Raw genomic sequence first — 27421 nt, 5'->3', positions numbered from 1 at the left:
CACAGTTTGTCATCAATTTGTATTTTAGCCTGAGATAAAGTGAGTTATAAACCTGATCAGATGAGACTGTAACCATGTGTGTGATCCTGGACGCTCCGCTCCCTCTGCCTACGAGACATTTGCTGGCACACATGCAGCTGTTTCTCACAAAACCACTGCAGCGGCGACTCTGCCAGCGATGTCGTATGCTTTTACCGCGTGGTTTGGTTTTTATGATGTCTCTGCAGTTTTATCATTGCCTGCAAACTGTGTTCCCTCTTTACCTTTTCCTTACGCTCTTCTATTTTATTTCATTTAATTTATTATGCATTATACAGCGTAAGGTGATGAAAGTGGGTTCAAATCCTATGTTGCAGGCTTTGTAGGGGAAATACCCAACCTCTTAACCATGCTGCTCGCTGTGGGTCTTTGTGTGCACTCATGTGTGTCCATGTTTCTTTGTGTGTGTGTGTGGGGGGGTGTTTGACAGATCAGCAGTTTGTTGCAGTGGATATTGATGTTTTGTGACCTTATGAAATGCTATGAAATACAATACATTTTCTCCAACACAGTTTTTTTCTGAAATGGATGGCCCTGTCAACAAAATCAAATGATAGTCATTTTTACATTTTGATTTGACATACATAAACAATATAAACCTATAAACAAATGCAGATGTAATTATTGGTGAGCTTTAAAGGTGCTGATGTTCACAGCCTTTTTGACAGAAGCAGGCGAGCTGTCTCCCCCCCCCCCCAATAGACTGTACCTAAAGATGGACAACACATCTCTTCTTTCTCCCAGTATTCAAGCCAAAATATAACATCAACTAGGTTGTAAAAACCAAACTTAAAAAAAGAATCAATTACTGTAAATGATAGAAACCATCTTAAGAGAAAAATGTGTTTGATGTGTGCTTTTAGTTTGGTCTGTGTCCCATCCACTAACAAGGAGTAGGCCGGTTTATTACGGATACCGCAGTCAGCCACTATGGGGGTCTTTGATTATTTATTTTTTTCCTATTTCCAGTCCTGGTGTTAAACTAAACCAACGGTGGCTCTTCTCATCAAATGCAAGAAGAAGGCAACTAAGCATATTTCCCCAAATGTCAAACTATTATTTTGAAAATCACATACAGTAATTGGTGTTTGTGACAGTGCTTGAATATTCATCTTGCTGTGTCCACCTATTCTGGGAGAAATGCATCAAGGGAGCGTTCCCACTTTAAGTTTATTCTGGTGACATTTTCTTCTGAAAAGCATCGAGTCCTAACAGGGAACCCTCAGTTAGTCTTACAGCATCTTGTCTGGGACATTTTTACTTTGATAACACAAACATATTCTTTAGAGGACCTTTTGCTTGACTGCTGGGAAATATAATTCATGATCTAAGCCTCACTGACTTTATCGTTTCAATCAGTGTTCAGCGCTAAGGGTGTGTGTGTGTGTGTGTGTGTGTGTGTGTGTGTGCGCGCGTGTGCGTGTTATTAGTGCCGACTGATGTTATCTACCTACTCCAGAGGGAAACCACGGGTACTGCCAACACCAGCGCAGAACGAAATCCTCCCATTCCCTCCCTCCTCCCTCCTGCTTCTCTCCTCGCTCTGCCTTTGTCTCTGTCGGTCCTTTCTTCTTCTCCCTCACTTTCTCTTTGTCGTACCTGTGTGGCTCTCTCCCTCTTCCTCTCTCTCTCTCTCATCAAAAAAGCACTTTTCTCCAGTTTCAGGAGATTTTTCCACTTTGGCTTTCTTTGTTTGAGTTGTAAAAATAACAGCCTCTGCACGTCGGATCTCTATTTTTCTTTTCTCTCTGTGGTCTGCAGTGATATCCCATTTAGCCAAAAACCTTGGCTCGCCACCGCATAGCTAAGCGCACACATACACACCCACCCACCCACACACACACTCACAGAGAGAGAGAGAGAGAGAGAGAGAGAGAGAGAGAGAGAGAGAGAGAGAGAGAGAGAGAGAGAGAGAGAGAGAGAGAGAGAGAGAGAGAGAGAGAGAGAGAGAGAGAGAGAGAGAGAGAGAGAGAGACCAATCCATTGTGTCTGGCTGCCTGGCTGATGAATGAATGGACCCTTGTCATTTACTGCTTATCTCTGTAACCTAAACACACACAGGGTTCTTAGAGGACGCCCTGCAGGCTGACACTGTTCTAAGAGGAACTCCTTCTAACATTCCCTCCAGGGTCCAGTTTCTCAAAGCCCTGACATCCATCCAGCGTTCGGGGGCGTCTTGCCAACCTGGACCATAATCCTAATCTGAAAGCACAATCATTTAATCCCTCTGCCCTCGTCCTTTTAAATGCCTGCTCGCTCAACCTCAGTTGTGTTGTGTGAGACGTGTTCGGGAGGTTGGTTGTTTATTTTGAGCCTGTTAATGAGGCAATGATGCACAGGCATTCATGGTGTATACTTTATGATATCATGCATTTATGCCCTGTTTATCACATCCATTTTAATGGATTTGATTTTTGGTCCAGAGATAAATTCTCAGCCGCTACAAAGAATTTTTTATTGCCACCAAAGTGTCTCCATATATTTTAATCATCAAGCTTACATTGTGTGTATCTCATTTATTATTTAACACACCATGCTTATCTGCTGGCCCTTTATATTCTGACTGAAAACAGAGGCAATAATAAAGAACAGAAATCAGCCTAAATCATGTCGTGAAACATAATCAGACACCACATTTATTCGTGCCTCAGCCCGCTGCAGCTGTGGTCTGATGAGATCGGCCAATCAAATTTGGCCAGGAAGTACCAGTGTCAGCCGCCTTTGTTCCTCACCACGCTCATCTCCTTGGCTGCAAAGCACATAATGATGAGCAGGGCAGTGATAAAAGAAAATTGATGTCTCTCTCGTAACGTTCTCCTTGGCTGCCGGAGCAGTGAGAGGAGGACGAGCACTGCAAAAAAAAAACGGCTTCATCCATAATTTGAAAAAAAGTGGAATGAATTCTGACGAAGTGATTTGTAGCTTTGGTGTCAATGGGGTCTTTTAAGGAAGAATCTGCATTATAAAGCATTATATTCATATCTTCAAAATCGTGTTTCTCTTATTTTGTTTTTATAATGTTTCTACAAATTCTATCTGTAATAATCCTGTCAATACTCCAGCTTAAGGTAATGTCTTTACTTGTCCGGCTGCTGTTGTGCTTTATGGTGTGATATTATTGTTTTTATGGTTTTATGTTGGGTGCAGACTATCAACTGTCCAGGCTGCCCAACGAGCAACTGACTGTACATGTTTTCTGTCCTGGCCCTGAACCCTGCCCACATACACACATTGTACTGTGGTTCTCCAGCCGTGTGAGTGTGCAGACGTCACAGGACGAGACCTCAGCTGCACTGTCAGCTTCTTGTCTTGGCAGCGCTGAACTCGTGTATTGTAAAACAAACGATTTTTCTGCCTGCGTTTCAGAGCAGTGAGGGGGCTCTTTCCTCGAATCAGATTAGGTTCAAGTTGGCCTCAGTGCTGATCCCACCATGATGATGATCTCTCCTGCATCTCCTTCTCAGCGTTTCCCACAGATAAGTGGTTATATTTGGTTTCAGTCAGTTCTCATCGCAGGCTCATGGTCTGAAAATAGAGGAGTGTGGTTCCTCTGCAGCTGAGGGGATTTGAGCAGGTTTATATTATGTTCTCTGTTATTCTGAGGATGTTTCGACACATTCGATGGCTGTAGATTTGAGGGTGTATTTTGATTGGATGGATTACCATGAATCTTGGTAGACTGATGCGTTTTGAGCCAGGAAGAACCCATACAATTTTAAGTGCAGATCTGGAACAGAGGGCTGTTTAAGGAATATTTTCACTTTCTTTAACATTGCAAGATTTTTCAACATTTATATTGATTTCTCCGAGAATAATTTGTGGATCTTGATGGAAAAAATCCGGCATGTTTCAGGGACTGATATTTATGAGTGTGTGCCATTTGGTGCAGATCCAAATAAAGATATGGAAGAAGGTCTTTGAAGTAAGGACCCTCGATTTTAAATGACAGAAAACCTCACCTGAACCCAATGTGTATATATAGATTTTCCACAAAAAGAGGCCAGATATGAAAAAGACCTAAGCAGCACAGTCAGTGGATAATTAAAACTAACTCAACAGACCCGAAAGCAGAATAACATGATATCATGTAACAAGCTTTATAGATTATAACTACAAGTCTCATTTTCAAGATCTGCATCAAAAATAAAAACATTCAGAAAAAATAGACAGAAGATGCTTTTCCATCTCATATCTATCATCATATACTGTATATATGTATATAGCATCCAATTTTTCATAGGATATTAATTTCCTAAATATTGTCTTCATTCCCACATGTTCAGAACTGATACTAAATATGCTCTGACCCATTCAGACAGCCCTTTTCTAGACGATCACTCAAAGCACTACTCATTCACATACAGTGCTTTTTCTACATATAAATTCTGTCTTTGTATATTCAAACCATGCTCGTGGAGTGGACCACCAACTGTCTGCTGAGTAGATGTCATGCTTTACGTCCTGAGCCACAGCCTCCACTTAGGTATTAGACATACTGACACATAAACCCAGCTTTCGTGGAAACCCAAGTCGACTCTGACCACGACACATGGAGACCTCCTCCTTGCAGATGGTGCTGTGCAGTCTTTTCGCCCTGTGTAATTACCACTGTGCATATATAGAACATCAGCTCGCTCCTCTATTACACAGAATTACACCATCCGTGAAAGAAGCCAAAGATGAGAGCAGGGCTGTGTGTGTGTGTGTGTGTGTGTGTGTGTGTGTGTGTGTGTGTGTGTGTGTGTGTGTGTGTGTGTGTGTGTGTGTGTGTGTGTGTGTGTGTGTGTGTGTGTGTGTGTGTGTGTGTGTGTGTGTGTGTGTGTGTGTGTGTGTGTGTGTGTGTTCCTGTTCCTGTTCCTGTTCCTCTATTGGCTCCCCATTTGAATACATTCACACACTTATGCAACACATGAATACTGTATAGACTAGAAAACAATTTTTACAACAGGGAGATGGTAAGAAACAATACAAGAATGGAGTGTACCAAAAATGTATTTTAGGTTAGTCTGTACAATGTGGGGATATGTTCACCTCCGTACACACTTCTTCATGGTGCAGTCCACCAGAAACTCAGTTTAAGATAACGGCATAAAGTCTCACATATAGAGTGCAAACTGTGTAAAATGGCCATCATGCTTGTGTTGTTCATCATCTGGAACCTTTTGTTAACACATAGTGTGGGTACATATGGTTTTAGGCACTTATCAATACAGAGAGAGCAGATCGGGGCTAAATGAGGGTTAAGGACATGGAGAGGAGAAAAAGAGTAGGAGGGACAAGTGCGGGATAAGAGGAGGGGAGCAATCTTCTGCACTTGATCCAGGGAGCGCTGATTGATTTGAGTGGAGAGCTAAGATGGGGTCATCCCAGCAGCATCGCTTCTGATAGAGATGAAAATATGACTTTTAAACTCTTCCCTTCATTAGATATCTTTTCCCGCTGATTGCAATTTAAATCTTGGCTCTTATCAGCGAAACAGCACTTAGAATCTATTAAGTAATTTCACTTGCTTTGCCCTTCTGCCTCCTCTCCGTCGCTTACGTCTCGCTCTCTCGCTCCCTTGTGTCCACTCTCCTCTCTCTCTCTGTATTCTTTCTCTCTTTCTCTAAAAATATCCTCATTTCCATTGTGCTGCATTAACATTTTGCAGCGAGCACATCATGACTCATTAATGTTAGAAACACATGTACATGCAGGACACTCTGGCATTTGTTATGCAATAACGACTCAGCAGTGTGGGCATGATTGTAATTGCGACAGTTTTCCCCCCCCTCTACTATTCTATTCATATCAGGGTTACAACTAATTATTCTTATTTAGTGCTAAAAAATGATTTGATAATTGGTTTTAGAATTTTTCAAGCAAAAATGCTGAAATTTGATAGTCCCTGCTTTTCAGATGTAAAAATTCTACGCTATATGTTCATGGGGGGGAACTGTTGCGTTTCTCAGTCTTGGTGTTAAGTGGCGAAATGATCTGCACTTGATGATTGTAGAAAGTTCCAAAGTAAAATCAAGGAATAAAAGTAAAAAATTCCACAATTGAAACAATCGCAACAAATATCATCAGGTCCTCAGATGTTGAGCGAACAGCTGAGGGGCCCAGAAAGCACAGGCCTGGTCAGCTTTTGGTGACAAGTTGAGATTTTGAAACCATCAGCAGGTCCCTGACTGAGGGTCTCAAACGGTGATCAGGCTCATAGGGAGGCAGCAGGAGGCGAACCATTCAAAGTTCTAAAAACTAGCTGACTCAAAATAAAGGCTGCTGCAATTTTGCCTGTTAGAAGGAAATGAATGAATGTCCTGATCTTGGTTAAAACTTCTTTTTAGCGCCTGGCTGGATTAAAAAACACGTCAGTAAATGTTACAGTGACTCAGAGACTTCAACACTAAGCGTCAGTCAGGGACAGACATCCGCTGTTGCAGTCCAGCCAGAAAAGGAGCTCAGCAGAGGTCCCTGAGTGTGGGACCTGGGGCGGCCACCAAGTGTATTTCCCATAATGTCAAACTATAAAAACCAATGAGGAACGTGTATGAGAAGACATAAGAATGTACCATTATTTTCCCAAGGTTTTTTAATAGTTTCATTTCCAGGTGGATGAATCAAACAAATCTCAGTGGTCAAACATGTGGAGCACTTGCAGTTACCACGTTTCATCATTTTCTTTGTTTACCAGCAGAGTTTTATAAGAAAGTTCTCACCACAACAAACTGAACTAAAAGACTGAGCACAAATTGGTGAGATAGATAAAATAGAGTGTGAATGCACGCCAAGACATGATGGATGAATAAAGCATTTTTGGCGGGGGTAGATTTCCTGTGGCTGAGTGCTGCCACAGCTGAACGAGTGCAGATGAAACGCTGCTCTGTGCTGCTCCGCTTCCTACGGAGATTCAGTTTAACTGTAGCCCAGCGTCAACGTTGTCTAAGGGCCTGAAAACTCATTGACATTCTCAAGCGAGGCTTGGCACCGCAGCACGAGTGAGTGTGTATTCACAAATGTGTGTATGCGGTATGGGTTAACCGTTACCATAGCAACGCAATATGTGTGACTGGCACATGTGGCGTGGGTAAATGGGAGGGGCTGGGTGGGTTTTCACAATTTGACCGAAAAAAGATAATCCGAGGATTGGAAGTCCTGCGAGTGGCCACACTGTGTGCACACACACACACACAACATGGAAGAAGTTTACAAGGTCTTGAATCCCATTAAAGGATCACTGATGAACACGTGTGTGTGTGTGTGTGTGTGTGTGTGTGTGTGTGTGTGTGTGTGTGTGTGTGTGTGTGTGTGTGTGTGTGTGTGTGTGTGTGTGTGTGTGTGTGTGTGTGTGTGTGTGTGTGTGTGTGTGTGTGTGTGAGAAGCAGGAATTATGAATGGTATATGTTCTATACTGTGAATATACACACACACACAGATAACACAACATGAAAGAAGTTTACAAGGTCTTGAATCCCATTAAAGGATCACTGATGAACACACATGTCTATGAAGTGCAAGGTTGTGTGTGTTTGTGTGTATATGGGTATGTGGTTGTGAAGCAGGAATTATGAATGGTATATGTTGTATACTCTGAATATACACACACACTACTCTCTCTCCCCCTCTCTTGCATGTGTCGCAGGCCAAGGAGACAAATGGTGCCTTAGAGCCTGTGGCACTTATCTTGTATGGGAGCCACTAGTTTTGGTGTGTGTGTGTGTGTGTGTGTGTGTGTGTGTGTGTGTGTGTGTGTGTGTGTGTGTGTGTGTGTGTGTGTGTGTGTGTGTGTGTGTGTGTGTGTGTGTGTGTGTGTGTGTGTGTGTGTGTGTGTGTGTGTGTGTGTGTGTGTGTGTGTGAGAGAGATAGAGGGAGAATTACACTATGGTGTAACCATAACAGCAACAGGGAGTTTCAACATGCTCCAAATGTAATTAAGATACATTTTTATCTGTTTTAATTCCAATTAAAATCTGCCTTAAGATATTTAATAGTGTCATGTGGAAGTATTCACTCAGTCATTACCCGTAGGGATAAATAGCCAACAAAGAAAAAACCCAACAAATGCTTATCAACCCTCTGATAATTAACATTCAGAAGAGAGCTCTCCCATTTTTAAACACTTTATATCCAGCTCTTCAGACGCCCTCCAGTCCAAAGACCTATTGAGCGGAGCCCAGAAAAGGCTCCTGTATCAGTCAGTGCTGGGAAGACACACACTGACTCGTCGTATAACTGGCTTTCCACACAGCTATGAGATTGTTCTACTCAAAACACTGGAAAGAAAGTACGAGTCAAAGTAGATTAGAATGATATATGTTACGAAACTCAGATTATAAATCGGCAGATTATCTCTAAACTGTCAGCGATCCGGAGCAGGACCAGGCTCAGTGAACACAAACAGCCGGTCGAACATGGAAAACATGAACAACCAAAAGAAAACAGAACATGTAGCCACTGTTGGACAAGTGAGTCTGAGACAGAGATGCACCTTCCCTAAGATGCAAATCATTATTTATTTTACTGTTGCCAATTCAGTTCTGTAAATTTAAAATTCACTCAGCTGAATGACATCTTAAAGTCTAATAATAGTCCCTGAGGAAGGACACAGGTTATGTCTCTGTGTCCAACATGACACAACTTGAAGGACAGTGTTGTTGTCTTTTATGCCAAAGCACCTCTGAATTTGTGTTTGAGGGAGAGAGAGATTAATAGCAGATGCTCTCTGGTCTTGTAGACATGCTCCAATGCAGCTGCCATCTGGTTGGCTGAGCAGAGCTGATGGCGGGATGGTGGCTGCTGTGAAATGACTGGACGATGGGAAAGCCCAAAGCTGAAAGAGGGGAGGAGGGGGTCATGAAATAGGGGGGTGTTGAGGCTTTGTCCAGTCCAAAGGGCAGATAGGGAGAGCTGCAGATGGGCAGTCATGCACTTACAGGAGGAGGAGGAGGAGGAGGAGATGTTTCGGCAACAGGAATCAGAGTATAGTTAAAAGTGTTTTAATAAGTTAAAAGCATCTGTCCACAGTTGACTGATTGTCTTTTTTTAAATCCTGGTGTTTTTTCACTCACACTGTTAAGAAATAAAATAATGACTGAATGCTACCAGACACAACCACAGCTTCATCTGTGGAAAATAAAGTGACGTAAGGTTCTTGTGTCAAACATTCAGGGACTTTTTTCTCCCAACCACTTTCAAAAGTCTGCAGCCAAACTCCAAACTCTTTACAACTTGATTTTTATTTTTATCTTTCAAATTTATTTTCACTTAAGGTTCATTCACACAGACCACAGAAATCGTATTGCCTACTGACCATTCTTCTGCTGTTGCTCTCTTTACCCAAAATGTGACTGAAGAGGTACAATCTGAAACTTACAGTATTTCATATTTAAAGGTTTGACTGTAGTATCGGTTATGGTAACATTGTTCTCAATGAGGTAATTGCTGAAATTAGCCAAAAGAGCAGCATTGCTCAAAAGGCGTCAATGTAGTATTGCACTTCCATGAGATAGAGTGACTCACAAGACAGATAAAAAATGGTCAAGAAGAAGTCGATACTCAGATGACATCATCAGGATTATTCCTTCAGTCACTGATTGGTGTTTGTGCATCCATCTGATTTCAGCTTTTGGTTCTTCTTTAATTCTCCATGTTTATTCATGATATATTGTAAGGTGTAAGGCACTGTGAAATCAAATGTATTCTTATTATTATAAAACAATTTATCTAGTAATACAATATATCGGGAAAAAATGAAATGATAAAACTATTAAATGTATTGTCCATTAAGTGCATCAATCACTGTTCACTGGTTCAAATACGACTTCCCCTTTTGTTTGGTTGTGTATTCTCACTTTTAAATAATAAAAAGATAATCTGGATGATAACTGTTGCCTTGTCTTGCAACACATGATACCACACCATAGCGTTCCAATCAAATTATAAATAATCAAATTATCAAGAAAGTGCAGACTGTGCATAAACATGAATAATAGGAAGGTTGAGTGCCCCCACCACCATTTCAGACACTTCATTCACACACATTTAGATGTGCTAGTCTTCAACCAAACATCTAAAATATCAAAGCTTTGGGCAGAGAGCTGGTAGCATGGGGTCTTGTGGGGGGGGGGTTCTCTGACCAAGGTATCACTGCAGTCAGCCAGGCGTAGAATTTAAGAGGGTGTTTTAGAAAATAGTTGTTGCTGTGAACTAACGCACACCTGAGGTCAAACTCGCTGTGTATTTTAGCTTCATTCTCGACTACAGAACAAAGTGAAAGTGAGTGTGCGAGCTGAGCATAGCCGTGGTGACTGGTGCTCTTTAGGAGAGGTTATCTTTGGTCACGTAGGCCGGCCTGTCTGCCTCCATCACATCAAACACACAGGCCCTGCCTGTGGAGCCGGGCCACAGAGGGCTGCAAGACACTGTCGTCCATTTTTACCTCCATCTCTCATCCCTCTGTTTTCTTTCTTTCATGTGCTTTGTGACTGTTTATAGACGTCTCTCTTGTGCTCTCTCTCTCTCTTCATTTTCTTTCCTGCTCTCTTTCCCTTCATGCCTGTCGGTGTTTATTAGTATGTTGCACTCTCTCTACCTTCCCTCCTGTGTAGTCTTTTATTTTATCTTCTGCTTTAAAACCACATCTCCACTTTTCTCTCACCTTTGATCAGTCTTTCTGCTCCCTCTCGTCTCATCTCCCCGATGTCAGTTTCTCCTTCTTTACATGTTTCTTCCACTCTAAGCTCAGCTTTTGTGTCTAACTCCATTCTCTTGTTCCCTGTTTCATCCATTGACATTTATTTTCTGTGGCTTCTAACCTTGATCCTCCTGTTGCAGCAAAACCCAAAATGTTTGTGTGGCCTTTTTTTCCCTGAGTCTTTACACACAAGCTTTCTAAACACCAAGATCGTCAATGTTTATGAACTGGTTTTTATATTTGCGGCATCTTAGTTTGGTTGAGTTTGTAATCAGTGCAGAGTAAAAGGAAAAAAGATGTGCTGCCTCAAAGGTCATTGCAGGTTGCTCTGCAGAAAACAATTGGCAAAAATCTTATTTCATGCAATAGAAATAATCACTAATTCAATTTGTTGGTTTTCTTAGCCGTCTAAGCTATTTTTTCAGTAAGTGATGGCACTTTAAGCATCACTTTGCATTAGATGTTAAATAAGTTAGTTTTTTTCTAAGTATTTCCTTGTGTTGACCTTTTATCCTCCAGTAGATTATTTTACGGTCTATAAATGATAATTCACTTTGGTTCACCTGCATTTTCATCATAGAATTAGAATACGAGAGACGCAGTGGTTGGACTATTCGCTGCACGCAGGACTGGAATCTTTCCTAGAGTTTCTTCTCTATAAACCGGCCCTTTTAAGGCTGTTTTTCTTGGTATGAATGCCAAGTCTATGTATTCCACTTTTTCCTCCACTTATTCGTAGCGCAGCAACCGAAGCAAACTCGCTCCTCAGCGTGCTGTGCGCTCTAATGACCAGTGGCAGCTGGAGTCCAGTTTGCTCAGCAGGCCGAGGCAACATAAAGAGAAACACTCTGACCTAATGATGGTCTCACTCAGACAGGGTGTTCTCCAATAAAAACAAAGACATCTTGTCTTGTTCACGTTGATACCAGACACGTCTTTAAGTGGCTCTTGAGTTATTTTCTGTCTTTATGTTTGTTTTCAAGTGGAGGGGAGTATTTCGCCATATTGTCCTTCGCCAGAGTTGTTTCAGAGTCACAAGACTTTTCATCCTGATGAGTCAGCGGGAGAGCTCCCTGCGTTCTTTGTCATTTCCATGTTCCTGTCATTCAGAGTGTATATTTACAGCCACGTACTCATTATTCTCTCTGTTCTCTCTCTGTTTCAGGCTCTCGCGTCTCACCGAGCCTACCTCCTGACAGCACGCATCCCCGCCAAGGTAAGAGCAGGAACTCTGTTAACTTTTTGTGTGTTGCACAGTCAGCACTTTGTTTCCAGAGACCAGACATGAGTACAAGTGCCACAAATGTTGTAGAATGTTTATTTCTCGCCTGCCTGAACGTAAATTCATCACAAGACAATGTCGGAAATGACCCTCTTCTTTCAGTAATTGATTGACACCACAGTTGTGTTGTCTCTGCTATAACTCCCAGTGTAAATGACATAATGAGGAAGGAAAAGCACACTGCTAGTCAGTAAGGCAGTTAGACAGTTAGCTAAGCGGCTGTTTTTGTTCCTTCCACTGTTTGTATCGGTCATGCGTAAGGGATCCTGATTTATCAGTGCCGCCTTAAATGACCTCATCTGTGAACGGGATTTACATTTTGAGTCGCATCAGGTAAACTTTCATCTGTACTGCTGGTGAGAACAATAACTCCCATGATCCCACACTGCTTTACCAAGTAATCAAATTATTGAGAGACCCCTAGTGGCGAAAGCTACTTATTGTCCCTTTAATTTGAATTCTTGAAAGCTTCATTAGATGAACTCAAACATTCTTAGTTCCAGAATGTGTCACCGTTTTTTTACAGATTTGTTCCCCCTTTTGACTCCAACTCGTCCCTTTTTAGTTTAACTGTGACTTTGTGTGTTTGTGCACATGTGCCTGTGTGTTGCAAGGGTGATTTAAAATAGCAGATTATGGTTAAAGTAGCAGCTCTGTGTTTGCCTGATTATAGTGCAATTATATAGCTGGTTGACAAGTCTTTTTTTAAGCATGGAACAGCTGTGTCATAATGCAGCACAGATGGCATCTCTTTGCACCAGCACTGAAACATCTGTCATCATCTTTACCAGCATCATTGTCACCACCAGAACATAAAAACCAGTAGTGCAGTAACATGATGCAGATGTTGAAACAAACTTCCAGCCGCACCGATCCAACAACATTACAATGCAACAGCAAGTGTAAATAGAATCCGTTGCTGGGACCATAAACTTGGACAAGTGAGTTTACTGAGGAGGGAAACTTCAACCTTTATTTGAACTCGGAAAAACATCAAGGTAGAGACCTAATTTGCATTACAGACAAGTACAGAAAATACACCAAATATTCCAAGAAACCAAGGAAACACAAATAAGAAACAATAAAATTTGTAAAACAGGAACAGCTGAGGAGGTAAATTGAGGTAATATTAAAACCTTTAATTTGTCTGAGGATAAAAATGAGCTGAGCTTTTGATTGTTCTGTAGGTTATTTCATGTTGCAACTGCACGATGAGAAAAACTGGATTATTAGATATATGGAGATATTATCACCTGTTTAAAAAAGGTACCTGTTGTATTCATCTCCATACACGAAAGTATCAGTGGTTAGTGCACTGATCACTTTGTTGTAAGAATTTCAAAGTTCATTCTTGACCAATTGGCAAAACTGTCTCACCTCATGGTCCATTTAGCATTTCTTCCACAGCTTTTAATCTTATCACATGTTTATCAGCTGACTGAACCTTAAAGAGAAACTTTTTTTTTTACGCCACAGAGGTTGTACAAAGTCTTTAAAATCCAAATATTGAATGTCTGTAATGCCACAATGAGCAAACTCCATCTGCTGATGATCATCTGATATGATCAAGAGCTCCAGCACAGCTGCTAAATGGACTATGAGATGAGATAGTTGTGTTAACTTTGCTGTATCATTTTTCCAACATATGCTGTTTAGCACTAAGTAGAGCGCATATCTCTGCCAAGGCCCAACAGCCCCTGAAATTCAACCAAGCCGCACTAAATTGCACAAACTCATAGATACCATTCCTCAGTATATCAGTCTACCTGATGTTATTCAACAAGATTATGTCTTGACAAATTCACCAAATGAAATTCACAAAGAAAGTGAAAACGGTACCAATGCAGAATGATCATACGATATATCTGCTGCTAATAACCTGACTTTGGTTTTAATTCAACATAACCATCGTAGCTTTCATCTTGTTATATAGACTTGTTATTAACCTAAGGAGTTGTGGGCTATTTTGGCTGTTTTGAAGGCTTTTGATTATCACAGTAAAAAATGTTCTACCTTGCCAATGTTTGGTATTTTTTCAAAACAACATTGCTGATATGACAGACAATACATTTTTCAATCTATCAAAATATGGGAATCCAAAACACACAAGACCCAGCGTTTTTTTTGCAGACTCCAGAAAGTTAAATTAGAAGAGTTACAATTCAGAGAGAGCATCCGTCCACCTATAGGCTCATATCCTATCTTGCCATGTTAAAAAGAAAGACAGAGAGAGAGAGAGAGAGAGTTAAAGGGTTCCGTTAAACTCTTCAAGTTCCAATAAAATCAGTTCTGTAGTTTTTGCGTAATCAGACCCAAACAAACAGACAAACAAACGGCAATGAAACATAACCTGCTTTGCGGAGGTAATTAACCATTACATTGACCATTAAAACCATTAAAGCATTAAACTTCCTTTATCTAGACCACACACACACTAACTGAAACACAAAGTCATAACACCAAACACTGCTTTGATAGGGTATAGTAACAGACTAAAATAAAAGTGTTCTGCTTATATTATCTGGACTGCAGATCCTCCTGCAAAGAGAGAGAGGCTCTCGACTGTATTTCCCCAAACTCATGAGCTCACATCACATGTTGCACCAGGTCCAGGAAATGCTTAACGGCTGCTATTCAATTAGATGCTTTCCAGTCAACACGATGCCTCCAGGGACAGTTTAGGTTGCTTGAAAACTGATTTGTAGGTTTACTGGGTGCAGGAGAGCTGACCCCTGCTTCACATGACGTCATATGTTTCCAGTGTTGGGAGATGTTTACTTAGCTGGAGCTGCTGTTTTCTATCTGCTCTGACCTGGAAGAATCAGACACCTGCATGAAGAACTACCCCCTCTGCTCTCTTGTCTGCTTAACGTCTCACACTGTTTTTAATATTGTATTGTTTACCTCTGTCTCATTTGCTTTATTTTCTTCTTTACTTTAGATTTTTCTTTTGTTATTGTACCATACTATAGTATGATTTAATTAGGAGAAGGTACTGTAGGACGTCTTGCTGTATTCTTTCAGCGTACTGCCTTTGTATCCTGTCTCTTAACCAGATTACAGCCTCAGATAACCTTTGGTCTCCTCCACTTATTCTCTTCAAGCCATTCATTCTGGTTTCCCACCCTCACCTTTATCTTCTTTTTTAACCATCCTTCTTCGCTCTTCATCCTTTCATCCCATTCTCTTTATGTCTGTGTTTTTCCTCTCCCACTCACCACTGAGCTAGCAGCACACAGGGATAACCTACAAAGTTTAAAATCCAATTAAATACATTTTCTTAATTTATTTTATTCTCATAAGTAACCATCACATAGCTTTTCCACCAGGGACTCTCTGCACTAACGACTAAAGATAATTGTCATTGTTTCTTAATCATTTAGTCACAAAAAATTCCCAGAGCCAGAACACGATGATCTCATCTTAATATTTTTTGTGCAGTAAAAAAACGATATTCAATTAAAATTGATTAAAATAAAGGCAAAAGCAGCAAGTCTTCACATTTGTGAAGTTTAAACTGGGTAAAATATGGTAACATGCCATTTTGGCCTGATTAATATTGAAAGTGATGACTTTTTACAGTTGTAGAGTTGAGTGGATGCAGGATTGGTACCAATAGTGAAACTTCTGGGTCAGGTCTTGCTGCGTATGGACACTTTTAAAAGATGAAACCCTTCCAACTCTCATTACAAAACTCACTGTATTTCTTCCTCGTATTGATTTTTTTATGTGAAATCTATATTACAGTGAGATGAGTTAAGTGCAAATGAAGATTAGCTGTTACTCACTGTTCCATGACGTGAACTATTGACTCTGTGTTCCAGATGGTTTTTCCTGAACTCTGCTTTTGTTGACAGTCGAATTGAACATGTATTTATGCTTCTGGCAAACTGAATGTATTGTAGACAATGTATTTGATCCGTCATATGAATGAAAGCCCTGGAGACGCATCTAAAACGCACAAGAGAACAATCCGTACGACTGGATTTTGTTAGTATTGTTTTGCCGAGCAGAGCCCAAGGCTTTGACATTGAAGTATTGTGTCGCAGTAGCAGTAAACCCTCAGTTTAACACTCACTGATTATTTCTCTTCTCTCAGTTGATATCTCCCTCCAGCTCTCTCGTGCACCTCTCAGTGGGTTTTCTGTCTCCAATTGGTGGTTTGGCTGCTCTTGAGATGCTGCAGGGGTCTTTACAATCTGTCTGTTTAACCCCCTAAACATCACGCTCTCTCACACACACACACACACACACACACACACACACACACACACACACACACACACACACACACACACACACACACACACACACACACACACACACACACACATACTTATACAGTACTTTGCATCCACCTCTCCTTCTTTTCCTCTTGTCTTTTTTGTTTCTGGAGCATCTTGTCATAAATTTCACGCAACTCTACACTCTTATCTCTCTTTACTTCCTAAAAACGTTTCATCTAATCTTGTTTACTCAGCTCCTTGAATGGTCCCACTCAAAGACAGATCTCAATAAATCTACAGTTTGGTCTCATCACTGATTGTAACACATCAGAAGTAAAGTCAATCTGTGTTCATCGAATCATCCAGCCTACATGACCAAGAGCGTACATTGACTTTTTCATAAAACCTACAACAACAAAAAAGTGTGCTTACAGTGACAGACGGACAGTGAACGAATGAGTGAACCATGCAATTACTCGGGCATTTGGTTCCTCCCCACACCGCCCAGCAAGAGGCCCGTCATTGGCTAGAGCTCATATTTATCAGCACGCTCACTCATCATTGGCTGGTGCTAAGTTCAATATGGAGGCTATCATGATATGTATTGGCTGAATGAAACAAACTCATTGACCCCTTTTGAGTTGGGTTTGGACACTTGTTTGCCACAACACTGTAACTTACAGGTGATAATTTACCTGTAGACAAGTCAACAAAATATCTATTGCAGACTAGTCAGACCTACGTGTTCCTACACTAAAAAAAGAAAATTATCTACAAACTTAAAAAAATATTGTCATTGGTGACACACTGATGAATTCAGTTTGTTTAAATTAAAGTTAAAAGGTAAAAATAACACAATTGATCACTTTAATAAAAAAAAACATTTAAGTATTTTGGTGGGTTTAAGTTGGTATACTTAGTTTTGTCAGTGTTACTCTGCCTTGGATACATTGAAAAGCAGAATACAAATCAAAATGATTATTATGATTATGATTATTATTATATCAATAACTTATTTATGCTGACTTTCCTATCATACTTGGCTATAGTTAGTAGCTCTCCCATGCTGTTAATATGGCGAAGGGGTGTTATACTGTTTTCTAAATCAACATCATATATTAAGGTGGATTTTTTTAAATAAGTAGAAAGCAATTGCATGTATAACTGAGTGTAATATATAACAATTTTTGGGGGGGGTTTCCTGACTATTCTGCCTAACAGACTTTTTTTAAAGGAACTGAAACTGTTTTACTTTCTCCATTTGTATTTAAGTGTTGATGATTTTTTTTATAGTGAAGTTTCCATTCAGGATTATGTGTTATTGAGTGTTACATTTCTATATCTAGTAGTTATTTCCATCATAAGTTGGTAACAACAGGCATCACTGAAATACTTAAAATGCACACACACACAAACACACACACACACACTGCATATACTGCAGACAGACAGTCAGACAGTAGACAGTCTCCCACCTCTCATCTCTGAGCCAGGCCTCAGGAACTCAGCAGCGCCCACCTGGAATAGTCTGGCCTCGCTCCCTGGTCCGCCCCCAGGCGCTGTGCAGCATGTGTGTGTTTGTGTGTGTGTCTGCAAGAGATGAAGAGACAGCGCAGGAAAACAGTGTGCTCTGTATATAGACGTAGGAATTTGTATTCAAGTTTCCCCCTCTCACATAAACCGATGATTTTTTTTCCTCCTCTTAGGTAGGGAAAGGCAGACTTCCGCTTCTCTTTGTTTTCTTTGTCCTCAAATGCTCTCATGAAACAGAGAATGAAAAGATGTGTCATTATCTGGACCTGCTTTCTAAATAATGTCTTTTGCACATGAACAGAAAAATAATAAGGAGGCCCTTTTTTGATTTACCGTATTTTCCAATTTCTGTCAAAGCTGCACTCGACTATCTCTCAGTTCACATCAGTCAGGAAGCAAACTGTAAAAACTGCAAGGAGAAAAACAAATTTAAGTGTCTAAATGTGATGCAAATTTTAAATATATTCAGCTGGTAGAGATGAAATGCTGTAATATTTTTGTTCAAGAATTAAGTGTTTATCTCATCTCCCTTCTTAGTTTTAATTTGAAAGAACAAATGTGTCAAAAACCTCCCGGGGTCAGTGACGTAGTCGGCACAGGTCCTGAGAAAGAAACAAGAAATTACTACATTTGTACCTGTCAATTATAGGACAGACATATTTTTACAGCACATTCCTCAGTCAGACAGTCACTGTGCTCGACTGGTGTTATTAAACCATGATTACTGTCACAAACTGTAAGATCTCACAAGCACACTCACACTTAAACGTTTATTATCATTCATTCAAATATCACTGGCACCCATGTGTGCACAAAAATATGCATCTTTCCTTCCTTTCCTTTCTGATAATACATTTTTGGTAAAATGTGCCTTCAGAAACCATATACTCGCTGTCACTTATTTAATAATGCACTGTTTATTATAAGTATTTTAATGGTGATTTCTTTGCTCTTTTTTAGGTGGAACACTCCCTTAATTACCTGGAGATCCAGGGGATTGCTTGTAACAAGCCGACACAGGTAAAGACAAACCAACAATTAAAACAATCTGCTTTTTGAAATTAGCTTTTAGTCTCTTGATGATGAAAAGATCAATACGACTCTGCAATAAAACAGTGCCTGTCTACAAAAAATGGAGTAAGTGGGACACACAAACCGGAGGAGAAAAACCAAATATCTTGAACGCCAGTATAATCCCTAAAGAAAATGATTTACATAGGAGACAGTGAAATCTGTCCTGGGGCCCAGAAACGATCTGGTTTAGATTTTTTCTTCCATCTGGAGAGAGCTTCCATTTGGCTTTTTGACCAGAGCTGGCTCGCTGTCAGTGAAGAGGATCTACCTACAAAATATGATAATCTGTCACTAACTACACTGTTCCTGCAGCTGAACCTCTCCCCCGCCCGTCTCAGGAGATGTGTCCTCTTAATAACTGCCTGCTGCTCTCCTGTACCAACCAGGATTATGTTAATTCTGGCCTATAGAGGAGGCACATATCAACTTACATAAGCATTTGCATAATTGTAGTCCTGGTAAATGACGTTAAATCTTTACTTCATGCAAAGATGTGGGCTGTAGATGTTTGAGTGGACAGATGGTGATACGTGGTTATGGTTATTCTTGTTATTTATATTATCGTAGGGTAAATTCTGCAGATAGAGACATGGGAGTAGACGGGCAGAGAAGTGGAATATGAAACAAAAGCCCGGCTCATATGGATCTTTACCAATATTAGGGTGTAAAAAAATCTGGTGGAACTATATGTTTGTTATTGAGGTTTGATATTTCACACCAAAACCTTATCATAAATAATTATAAACAAACAAACAACCACATATATTGAACTCAATTGAAGAAATAAACATATTTTTCTACAGAAAATGTAAACATATTTTTACATCTCTTCTGAATAGTTTATTCTGTAAAATCTCTAATATTAGTACATATCAGCAAACATAAACATAGACACCGATATTGGACGATTTTTATAGAAAAGGCAATAAATCTGTTGGGTTCTATATGAAATGGAGTAAAAGGGAAGTGTGATAGGAAGGTTTGTGTTATACAGTAGATTTAATTTAGAAAGAGATAGATGTATGGAAATAAAACAAATAATGATTTTATTTCTTATGCGATAAATAGCAGTGGTTGAAGCAGGTGCAGGTGGAACAATGGCCGCCGGTATGAATCCCTGATCAGTGTTGTGTCCCTTCAGCTGCTGATAGAGTACGAGCGCGGCTCCTTCTCCCTGAAGCTGCTCTCGACAGAGGAGGTCAATGAGGTGGTGGCTCACATAGGAAACTGCCTCCTGAGGATATGTCCTGGTTTACCACCCAAGTGAGTTTAACCAACAATTCCAGTTTCTTTCCATAGATTCATTGTGATGGTATTGGACCAGTCGTGTAGAGATATGAATCAATACTCGCCTCATAGTACCGATTTTACTGTATTATCCAAAATATTTCTTTCCATTACACATTCATTTCTGTTAAATTCATTTATTTGAACCCCTTATTATTGGAGCGCTCAGTTGTTCAGCTTGAAAGATCTCCACTGTTGAGTCAGACAGTGAGAAAGTAGCCTGGATCTTCTTGATTGAAACTTTTTTGAAGGGAGGGAAATATACGTTTTTGCAAATGTCACCAGCTACAGAGAAACAGGAAGTCATGTTTCCATTCATCTTCTCTTCTCAGTAAAGTGATGAAGAAGCTTTGTATGGAGCCTCCTGACCGGCTGACCGCTCTGCAGACTCTGTGGGAGAACAACAAGCCTGCAGAACCTGGACCCTGTGGTAGGAACCTGTTTATCTAATGGTTCAGTCATATAGTGAGTTAACATTAAGGGTATAGAAGTTTTTAGATATAGTGGTTGGCCGATAATTTCAGCCAACATGACCATCACACAGATGCATCATTACCAGTGTGTAAATGTGCAGATAAACCTTTGTTTTACAGAATAAACAATGCAGAAATATGTGCATTTATGCTTTTTTTTTTTTTTTTGGATGAACCACGTATCACTGTTTTAGCCAAAGATTCGTGTAATTGACATTTTTGTTGAGCTAATTCTCTGTGTGTTGCAGGTGGGTTTTCTCAGATGTACAGATGTGTGTGTGACTGGTTGGGGCTGCCCTACAAGGAGGAGGTGCAGTGGGTCAGTATTATTTATATTTGTTTGTGCATTATTGTACAGTATTGACAGATCCTGGTTTAACTGTGCTTCAGTGCAGTTCGATATATAACATAAACCTGCAGAAAACCCTTTAATAAAAAGGATCAGCTTAACGGGACATGAGTGTAGTAACCCTCACTTCATGTCTGCATATTTATTTTGCATAAGATATCCTCCATGTTCTCGCTGCTTCTTGTCACATCTGTAATGTGTTCCTTCCAGTTTCTTGTCTCTATGTGACTCATTAACAGATACTTCTCTAAATACGAACATGTTTGTTGATATGATCTTTGATGAACTGTTCCTCTTGCAGGATGTGGACACCATCTATTTAACACAAGACACCAGAGAACTCAACCTGCAGGACTTCAGCCATCTGGAGAACAGGTGAGATAAAACATTCCCAAAGCAAACCAACGCAATAAATCACAGATAAAGGCCATGTGGCACAAAACCAAGGAAAGGAGAAAGGAGGTATTGTTACTGTGACATGATTTATTTTCTAATGCAAAAATGAGTGTTCAATTGCTGCTGTGACCTTTTCTCTGTTCCTCAGGGATCTGGTGGCCATAATAGCCGTGCTGGAGTTTAACCAGTGGTTCACCAAACTCTCCACCAAGGACTACAAACTGGTCAGTTCCTGTTTTCACCATCTTCTTCTCATACCCCATCCCATGCTTGTCTTTTCTAACCACTTCCTCTATAACTCTGTCCTTTTGAACTGAAGAGGTTGGTGCATCTCTCTTTATCACCTCTTTAGGCTGCAGCCAAACCAATAGGTTTTCATTTTGCCATCTATGCTACTCCGGAGAGTTTGATGACCTAAAACGGAAAAGTTTGGAAACTCAGTCCAGGAAAAATAAATCCCAGTGCTTTCCTTAAACCATTTTTGTTTCTTATTCAATATTTTCTTTAACAAAGCAACCAACTGCAGAGGAGACAATCTGCTTCCTGTTTACATCAGCATGCACATGCCCAGTGTACATGAATGGTCATGTGATCTGCATTTTCAGCTGTGTTCGTACAGATGGGGATTATTACTGATACGTAGCTAAAAATGCTTTTGTGGACGGAGATTGTTTTAGTTTTAAAACATTTAGAATTAAATAGTAATAGTGTGGATGGAGCCTAAGTGTCCCATTTTAGTAGTAGATTCACAGTACATACATTATATTAACGCTAGCACATCACCATGATGGATAAACGGTATAGTATTGTAGTCTGCTGTCACAAAATGACAAGATAATTCAGATTTAATCTCATCTCAGAGTTAAGCAGTGTCACTGCGTTTGTCAGGTTCTTATCTGTTCCTGTCACTTGGGTAAAGGTTCTGCTTTTCACTGTCTTACTGCACTTCTGCTTCTGCTTTATATTTTAATAATAGAACTAAGAAAAAAGTTATAATTAGAAAAACTGCAATAATTCACATTTGAGAACTTGAGTCTGGCATCTTAGCTTAAATTGGGGGAGGCTGTGGTTCAGGAGCTGGAGAGGGTCGTCCACTTACTAGAGGCTCGGTGGTTTGATCCCAGCCACCACTTTGGGCAGGGTACTGACCCTAAATTGCCCCTGACTGCTGTGCCGAGAGTATATGAATGGTGGGTGATAGAAAAAGTGCTGAGTGCGTATAGAAGCGCTGAATGACTGCGTGTGTGAATGGATGCATGTGACTTGTACTGTAAAGAGCTTTGAGTGGTTGAAAAGACTGGAAACGCTCTTAACAAATAAAGTCACCATTTACAGTTTATCATTTAAAGATGTTTTAAGTCTAACGTGTCCTTCTCTATCTGCATTCACTTTTTTCCGTGCATGCTCCCTCCACTCTACCTTTGCCTGACAGTGATTATAGCTGCATGTGACTGTACAGAGCATTTCCCCCTTTGTTTCAGTTTTCTGTCATCTCTTATGTGTGTTGACCGAGGATCAGTCCCGTGTTCTCGTGTGATAAGACTCCTAATCCCAACGAGACAAAGGGGCTCAAAAGTCTCAGGCTGGTGCCCCCTTGCAGCGCTCCATTACCGACTGTGTCTCCAGGCTGCGCTCGGTCTCACCACTTACCACACGCAGCTTCCTCAGTCCAAATAATTATCTTACTCCTCCGTCACAGGCTATTCCTTTTGTATTGAATTTTAAGATCCGGCCTCCACCTCATCCCATGTGCATATTTAATGACTCAGGCAGGCACATGTGCAGCCTGTGTCTAATGTGTCTTTCTTTTATCCCAGATTAGTGTGTGCTATAACAGAGCAGGGTTTAGTGATGGGAAGGTTTGAGTGGAGATATTTTTTCACTTGTTCCTTAGCGTGTACTTTAGTGATGTCAGCCATAGATGCTGCTTCTTTAACAGTGTCACAGTCTCTCTCCACTTACTACCATGTGTCCTTCACATTGGCATGTTTGTCAGAGGTGTCGAGACATTCTGACGACAACAAATTTGATTATTAACCTCTTAAGAAAGAGGCAAGATCGGCTGTTTGTTTGTCCTTGTGCCCGGGCGAAAGACGCCTGTGTCTCCTAACCAACTCGCAAAATCTCTCCTGAAAAAAGTTCCACCATTGTTGAAATGTCTTGACCACTCGGTTTTGTCGGTTTTATCCGTATTCGTAAGCTTTCAGTAGACGTACACAAATACGGATGAAATGACTGCAGAGTGTAAACACAGGGCTCCGTCTGGTTCTGTATGTGTATCTAACGTTGAGCATAAACAAGCCTTAAATGGGAGAGGAGAGAAGTCAAATGAATAAAGAAGAGATTTAAAGAATGGACGTTTGGTAGAAAGAGTGGTAGACAGAGATCAAAAGCTTGGGGACTCTCGTGTTTACTTTCCACGACCAGAAGCATGTCAGTGGATGTTCCTGCCAAATCTAGTGACGGAAGTTCAACGCAAGGGCAACATCAAGTATCTTCTGTGGTGGTGAACCACACAGTCGGGGGGGGGGGGGGGTTGGGGCGGTAAATACACAAGCGTCAGACGGAAAGTGCAGTGAGTCTAACCAGCTCCAAACAGATAAGGGATATCTCAATGTAGTGGAGTGGCCAATACAACACGCAGAGACAGTAAAACACACACACACACACACACACACACACACACACACACACACACACACACACACACACACACACACACACACAGCGGCTATCACAGCGAGGGTTTGTGCAGCTCAGTCTGTTTGTCTTGTGGCGTAATCAAGATGCTGAGTTGTTAATAGAAGACAGGAGGAGAAGACGAGGTGAGGACAGTGATAAGAGGACTTATTTTCTCATTACCTCGTGATCTCACCGTGCTCTTAGTGTGTGTGTGTCTGTGTGACATTCCAGCAGGTCCCAGGGTCTGAACAGCGCAGCATGACGAGGCTTTTCTTTAATAGGCAGTAAATGGTGCAGTCTTCACGCTGACAGTGTCACCCGGCAGTCTTGTTGTGACTCATGTGGAAAATACAGGCCTCTTTGTTCACTCTCTCCCTCTAAGGCCACAACCCGCTGCTCTCGCTCCTGTTTTCCTCCATTTCAGCCCTCCGCTGCCCTCATATCTCCTTTTTCTCTTTATTATGTCATCCCTCACTGCCCTCCATCACTCTCATCCCTCTCCTGTCATACTCACACTTTCACAGAGCAAACATGTGAACAACAGTCCCTTTCTTCTATCTCTCTCTCTCTCTCTCTCTCTCTCTCTCTCTCTCTCTCTCTCTCCATTATCCCTCTCTCCTTCTCTCTCCTCTTTTTCCCCCTCCTTCGCTTTAGATAACAGTGTGGGACAATGTTGCCAGTGTTGTGGCCGCACCAAGAGAAACAGTCCCTTATAGCAGGAATGTCAGCCCCAAAGAATAACAACAGTACAATGATCCAGCAAAGTTATTACGATAGAAAATGTTGTGTTGTCAGTAATACAAGGTTGTGTGCGTTTGTGTGTGTGAGTGACACAGCACACGGAGAACTGGGTCAGTGAATATCTGGGTAAGGCACAGACGTCCGACTGCTGAATATTACATTTTTGTCTAAATATGAGTGCCGCCGCTCCCTCGACTCTCCCCCCCCCCCCCCCCCCCGTCGTGCTGTGACCACGGAAGCGAGACAACTTTCTCCCTCCTAAGTGTCCAAGCTCTCCTCTCGCTCTCTCCCCAGTCTCTGCTTGTTACGCATAAATGGTCTTTAAGTGGAAGAGAGAGACTTTTTTTTTTTTAAAGAAACGCTCTACTCTACAGCTCTAATGAGCATAAATGAACAGATTCCCCGAGTGGTTTCCCTGCGTTCTGCTCAGGATCACTTGCTGGAAATCACATGTCTCAGAAGCACATTTCTCTCGTATTCCCCTGACCTTGAATGTTTCAGTACAAACTTTTTTTGCTCCCTGTTCATGTTGCATTTCAAGCCTCAGAGCTGCTTTAGTTAATTTGTATATTTTCTCTGTACTTTTGATTAGAAATGACGAATAAAAGCACAAAATGTACCGGAGAAATGAGACCTGAGATCTTTTTATAGAAATGCTTTAAACATTGATGCACTTCTCCACTCATGTGAGTCACTGTCCTTTCACATGAATGTTGTGAATGTTTGGTTCATGTGCTCTGTTACATGTGACATCTATTGTACCTCGGTCCGCCCTGGAAGAGGGACCCTCAGTCGTGAGGGAGATTTCTGCGTTTTTTCCCCCTGTTAAGTCTGTTTTGGTAGTTTTCTCACTTTAGTTGAGGGCTGAGGGCAGAGGATTTGTGAATGGGCTTCTTAAATAAAACTGTATTTAATTTGAGATGAGACTGTGCCTTTGTGAGTGTGACTCATTGTATCTCTTCCATATCACTCACACTATCTGCTGTTGTAACGACACAAAACTGTCCAAAACTTAGAGACATTGTCCTTTCAGTATCTTTTCCTGATATCTCTTTTTTTTAATATATAATGCTACCGACAAAAGAGTGTATTACAAAGATTTAACTGACAGTTACTTGTGTGTGTGTTCAGTCTGCAGATGTGTGTGAGCAGATCTTCAAGGTGGTGTCTCGATCCAGTCGACTGGAGGAGTTGGTTCTGGACAACGCAGGACTCAAAACGTAAGATGATGCAAACAATTCAAAGTCCGTTAACTTGGAATGAACAGTACAGACATGATTCATTCGTGATTAGTTCAGTGGACGACGATACCTTTCAGCATGGGACATGTAAGATCCAGGTTTTTGGAGATTAACCCATTCTAGTCCCCTTACCCTCTGAAAATGCAATACTGAATTGCAAGATTTTAAATATTTTTTCTAAAACTATACTTGCAACAGATTTTGTCTGATTACACTTCTTATAATATCTAATAATTATAAAATATAAAGAGGAAGTGAAAACTACTATATTCATCACTGAATATGTACAGACACACCGTTGTCAGCAAAACAAAATCCAGACTATGTAAAGTTAAAAGATATAAATTGTGTACATAAACAATTGCAACCACTTTGCAGAAGGTTGTTGACGTTGGCTGGATGTCTACATTTTCCAGCTCTATGAGGGAAACGGGTTGTTGTTCAGTTTGGTGCTTTTCATGCTGTTTGTGTATTTAGCTGTTTAACAAGATTTGTATTGGTACATTTACCAAACACACAAATGAAGTCAGTCTTTCACCACAGTTCTAATGTAGCATTTTAATACACCTCGGTTCATCCCAGCCTTTGGGTGTAGCTGGGTAAGAATAAAACACTTTGATAGGTTCCACGTGTGCAGTTCACTGGTCATACCCGCATAATGGAAACACTCTCTCATGCTCTACAGTGACTTCGCCCAGAAGCTCGCTTCTGCTCTGGCACACAACCCCAGCTCAGGACTCACCACCATTAATCTTGCCAACAACCCACTGGAGGACAGAGGTATGATATCTGCTCTGATCCAGACTAATGTGCTCATCCCTGCTCTATTATTCTCTCCTCTGCGCTTTACTCTAAACAGCTTGTTTCTACTCTGTCCACAAGTACTGTACTATATTTACAATACAGAGTCCAGCCCTGTAAATATTAAGAAATGAAATCAAAGTCAAACTTAACCATTATCAGGCTTCACAGATTGTATTTGATAAGAAAGATCATTCTAAATATCATGTGTGACAGATAATAGGTTATAAGATTATTTATACATTCTACACTGCATAAACTACTGTACCACAGTCTGTTAGAGGTACTGGGTGTGTTATTATACTGTATATATACAGTTTAGGTTTCCTTGTCCCAGTGCAGTGAGTTCAACAAGTTTAATATTTCATCAGCTCCATCCTCAGGCCTGTCAGTTTATCCAGGGCACATAAATTAAAGATACATTCCACCAAATGTTTAGGTGCTGGCATGTTAACTTACAATAGATTTCTGGGAACTACAATCTCTGGATTATTTGTCCCTATGTAAATTTTACCACAGCGATCCACTGAATTTTCTGCTGAAAGAAAACCATTTACATTAATGGGAATTTATCTTAATTACTGCCACTTTCAGGCAGTTTTTATTCATAGACATTTAGACA

The 27421-nt window shown here is 40.7% G+C and overlaps 1 protein-coding gene across 4 annotated transcripts in view; it reads left to right on the top strand.

Moving 5' to 3' along the window:
• The window catches only part of LOC117776722 (F-actin-uncapping protein LRRC16A-like), a 65631-nt gene that overhangs the window by 13296 nt on the left and 24914 nt on the right, over window positions 1–27421 (top strand). For all 4 annotated transcript variants that reach the window (XM_034610931.1, XM_034610928.1, XM_034610929.1 and 1 more), the window contains exons 3-11: window positions 11880–11930; window positions 18716–18775; window positions 19971–20092; window positions 20449–20546; window positions 20838–20908; window positions 21240–21313; window positions 21483–21558; window positions 25889–25977; window positions 26684–26778. In XM_034610931.1, the coding sequence (XP_034466822.1) occupies window positions 11880–11930; window positions 18716–18775; window positions 19971–20092; window positions 20449–20546; window positions 20838–20908; window positions 21240–21313; window positions 21483–21558; window positions 25889–25977; window positions 26684–26778 (736 nt within the window). The remainder of the gene's footprint in view (window positions 1–11879; window positions 11931–18715; window positions 18776–19970; window positions 20093–20448; window positions 20547–20837; window positions 20909–21239; window positions 21314–21482; window positions 21559–25888; window positions 25978–26683; window positions 26779–27421) is intronic.

This window comes from Hippoglossus hippoglossus, chromosome 16, assembly GCF_009819705.1.
Source record: "Hippoglossus hippoglossus isolate fHipHip1 chromosome 16, fHipHip1.pri, whole genome shotgun sequence".
Classification (NCBI taxonomy): domain Eukaryota; kingdom Metazoa; phylum Chordata; class Actinopteri; order Pleuronectiformes; family Pleuronectidae; genus Hippoglossus; species Hippoglossus hippoglossus.
This window is presented reverse-complemented; position numbering and strand designations above follow the sequence as displayed.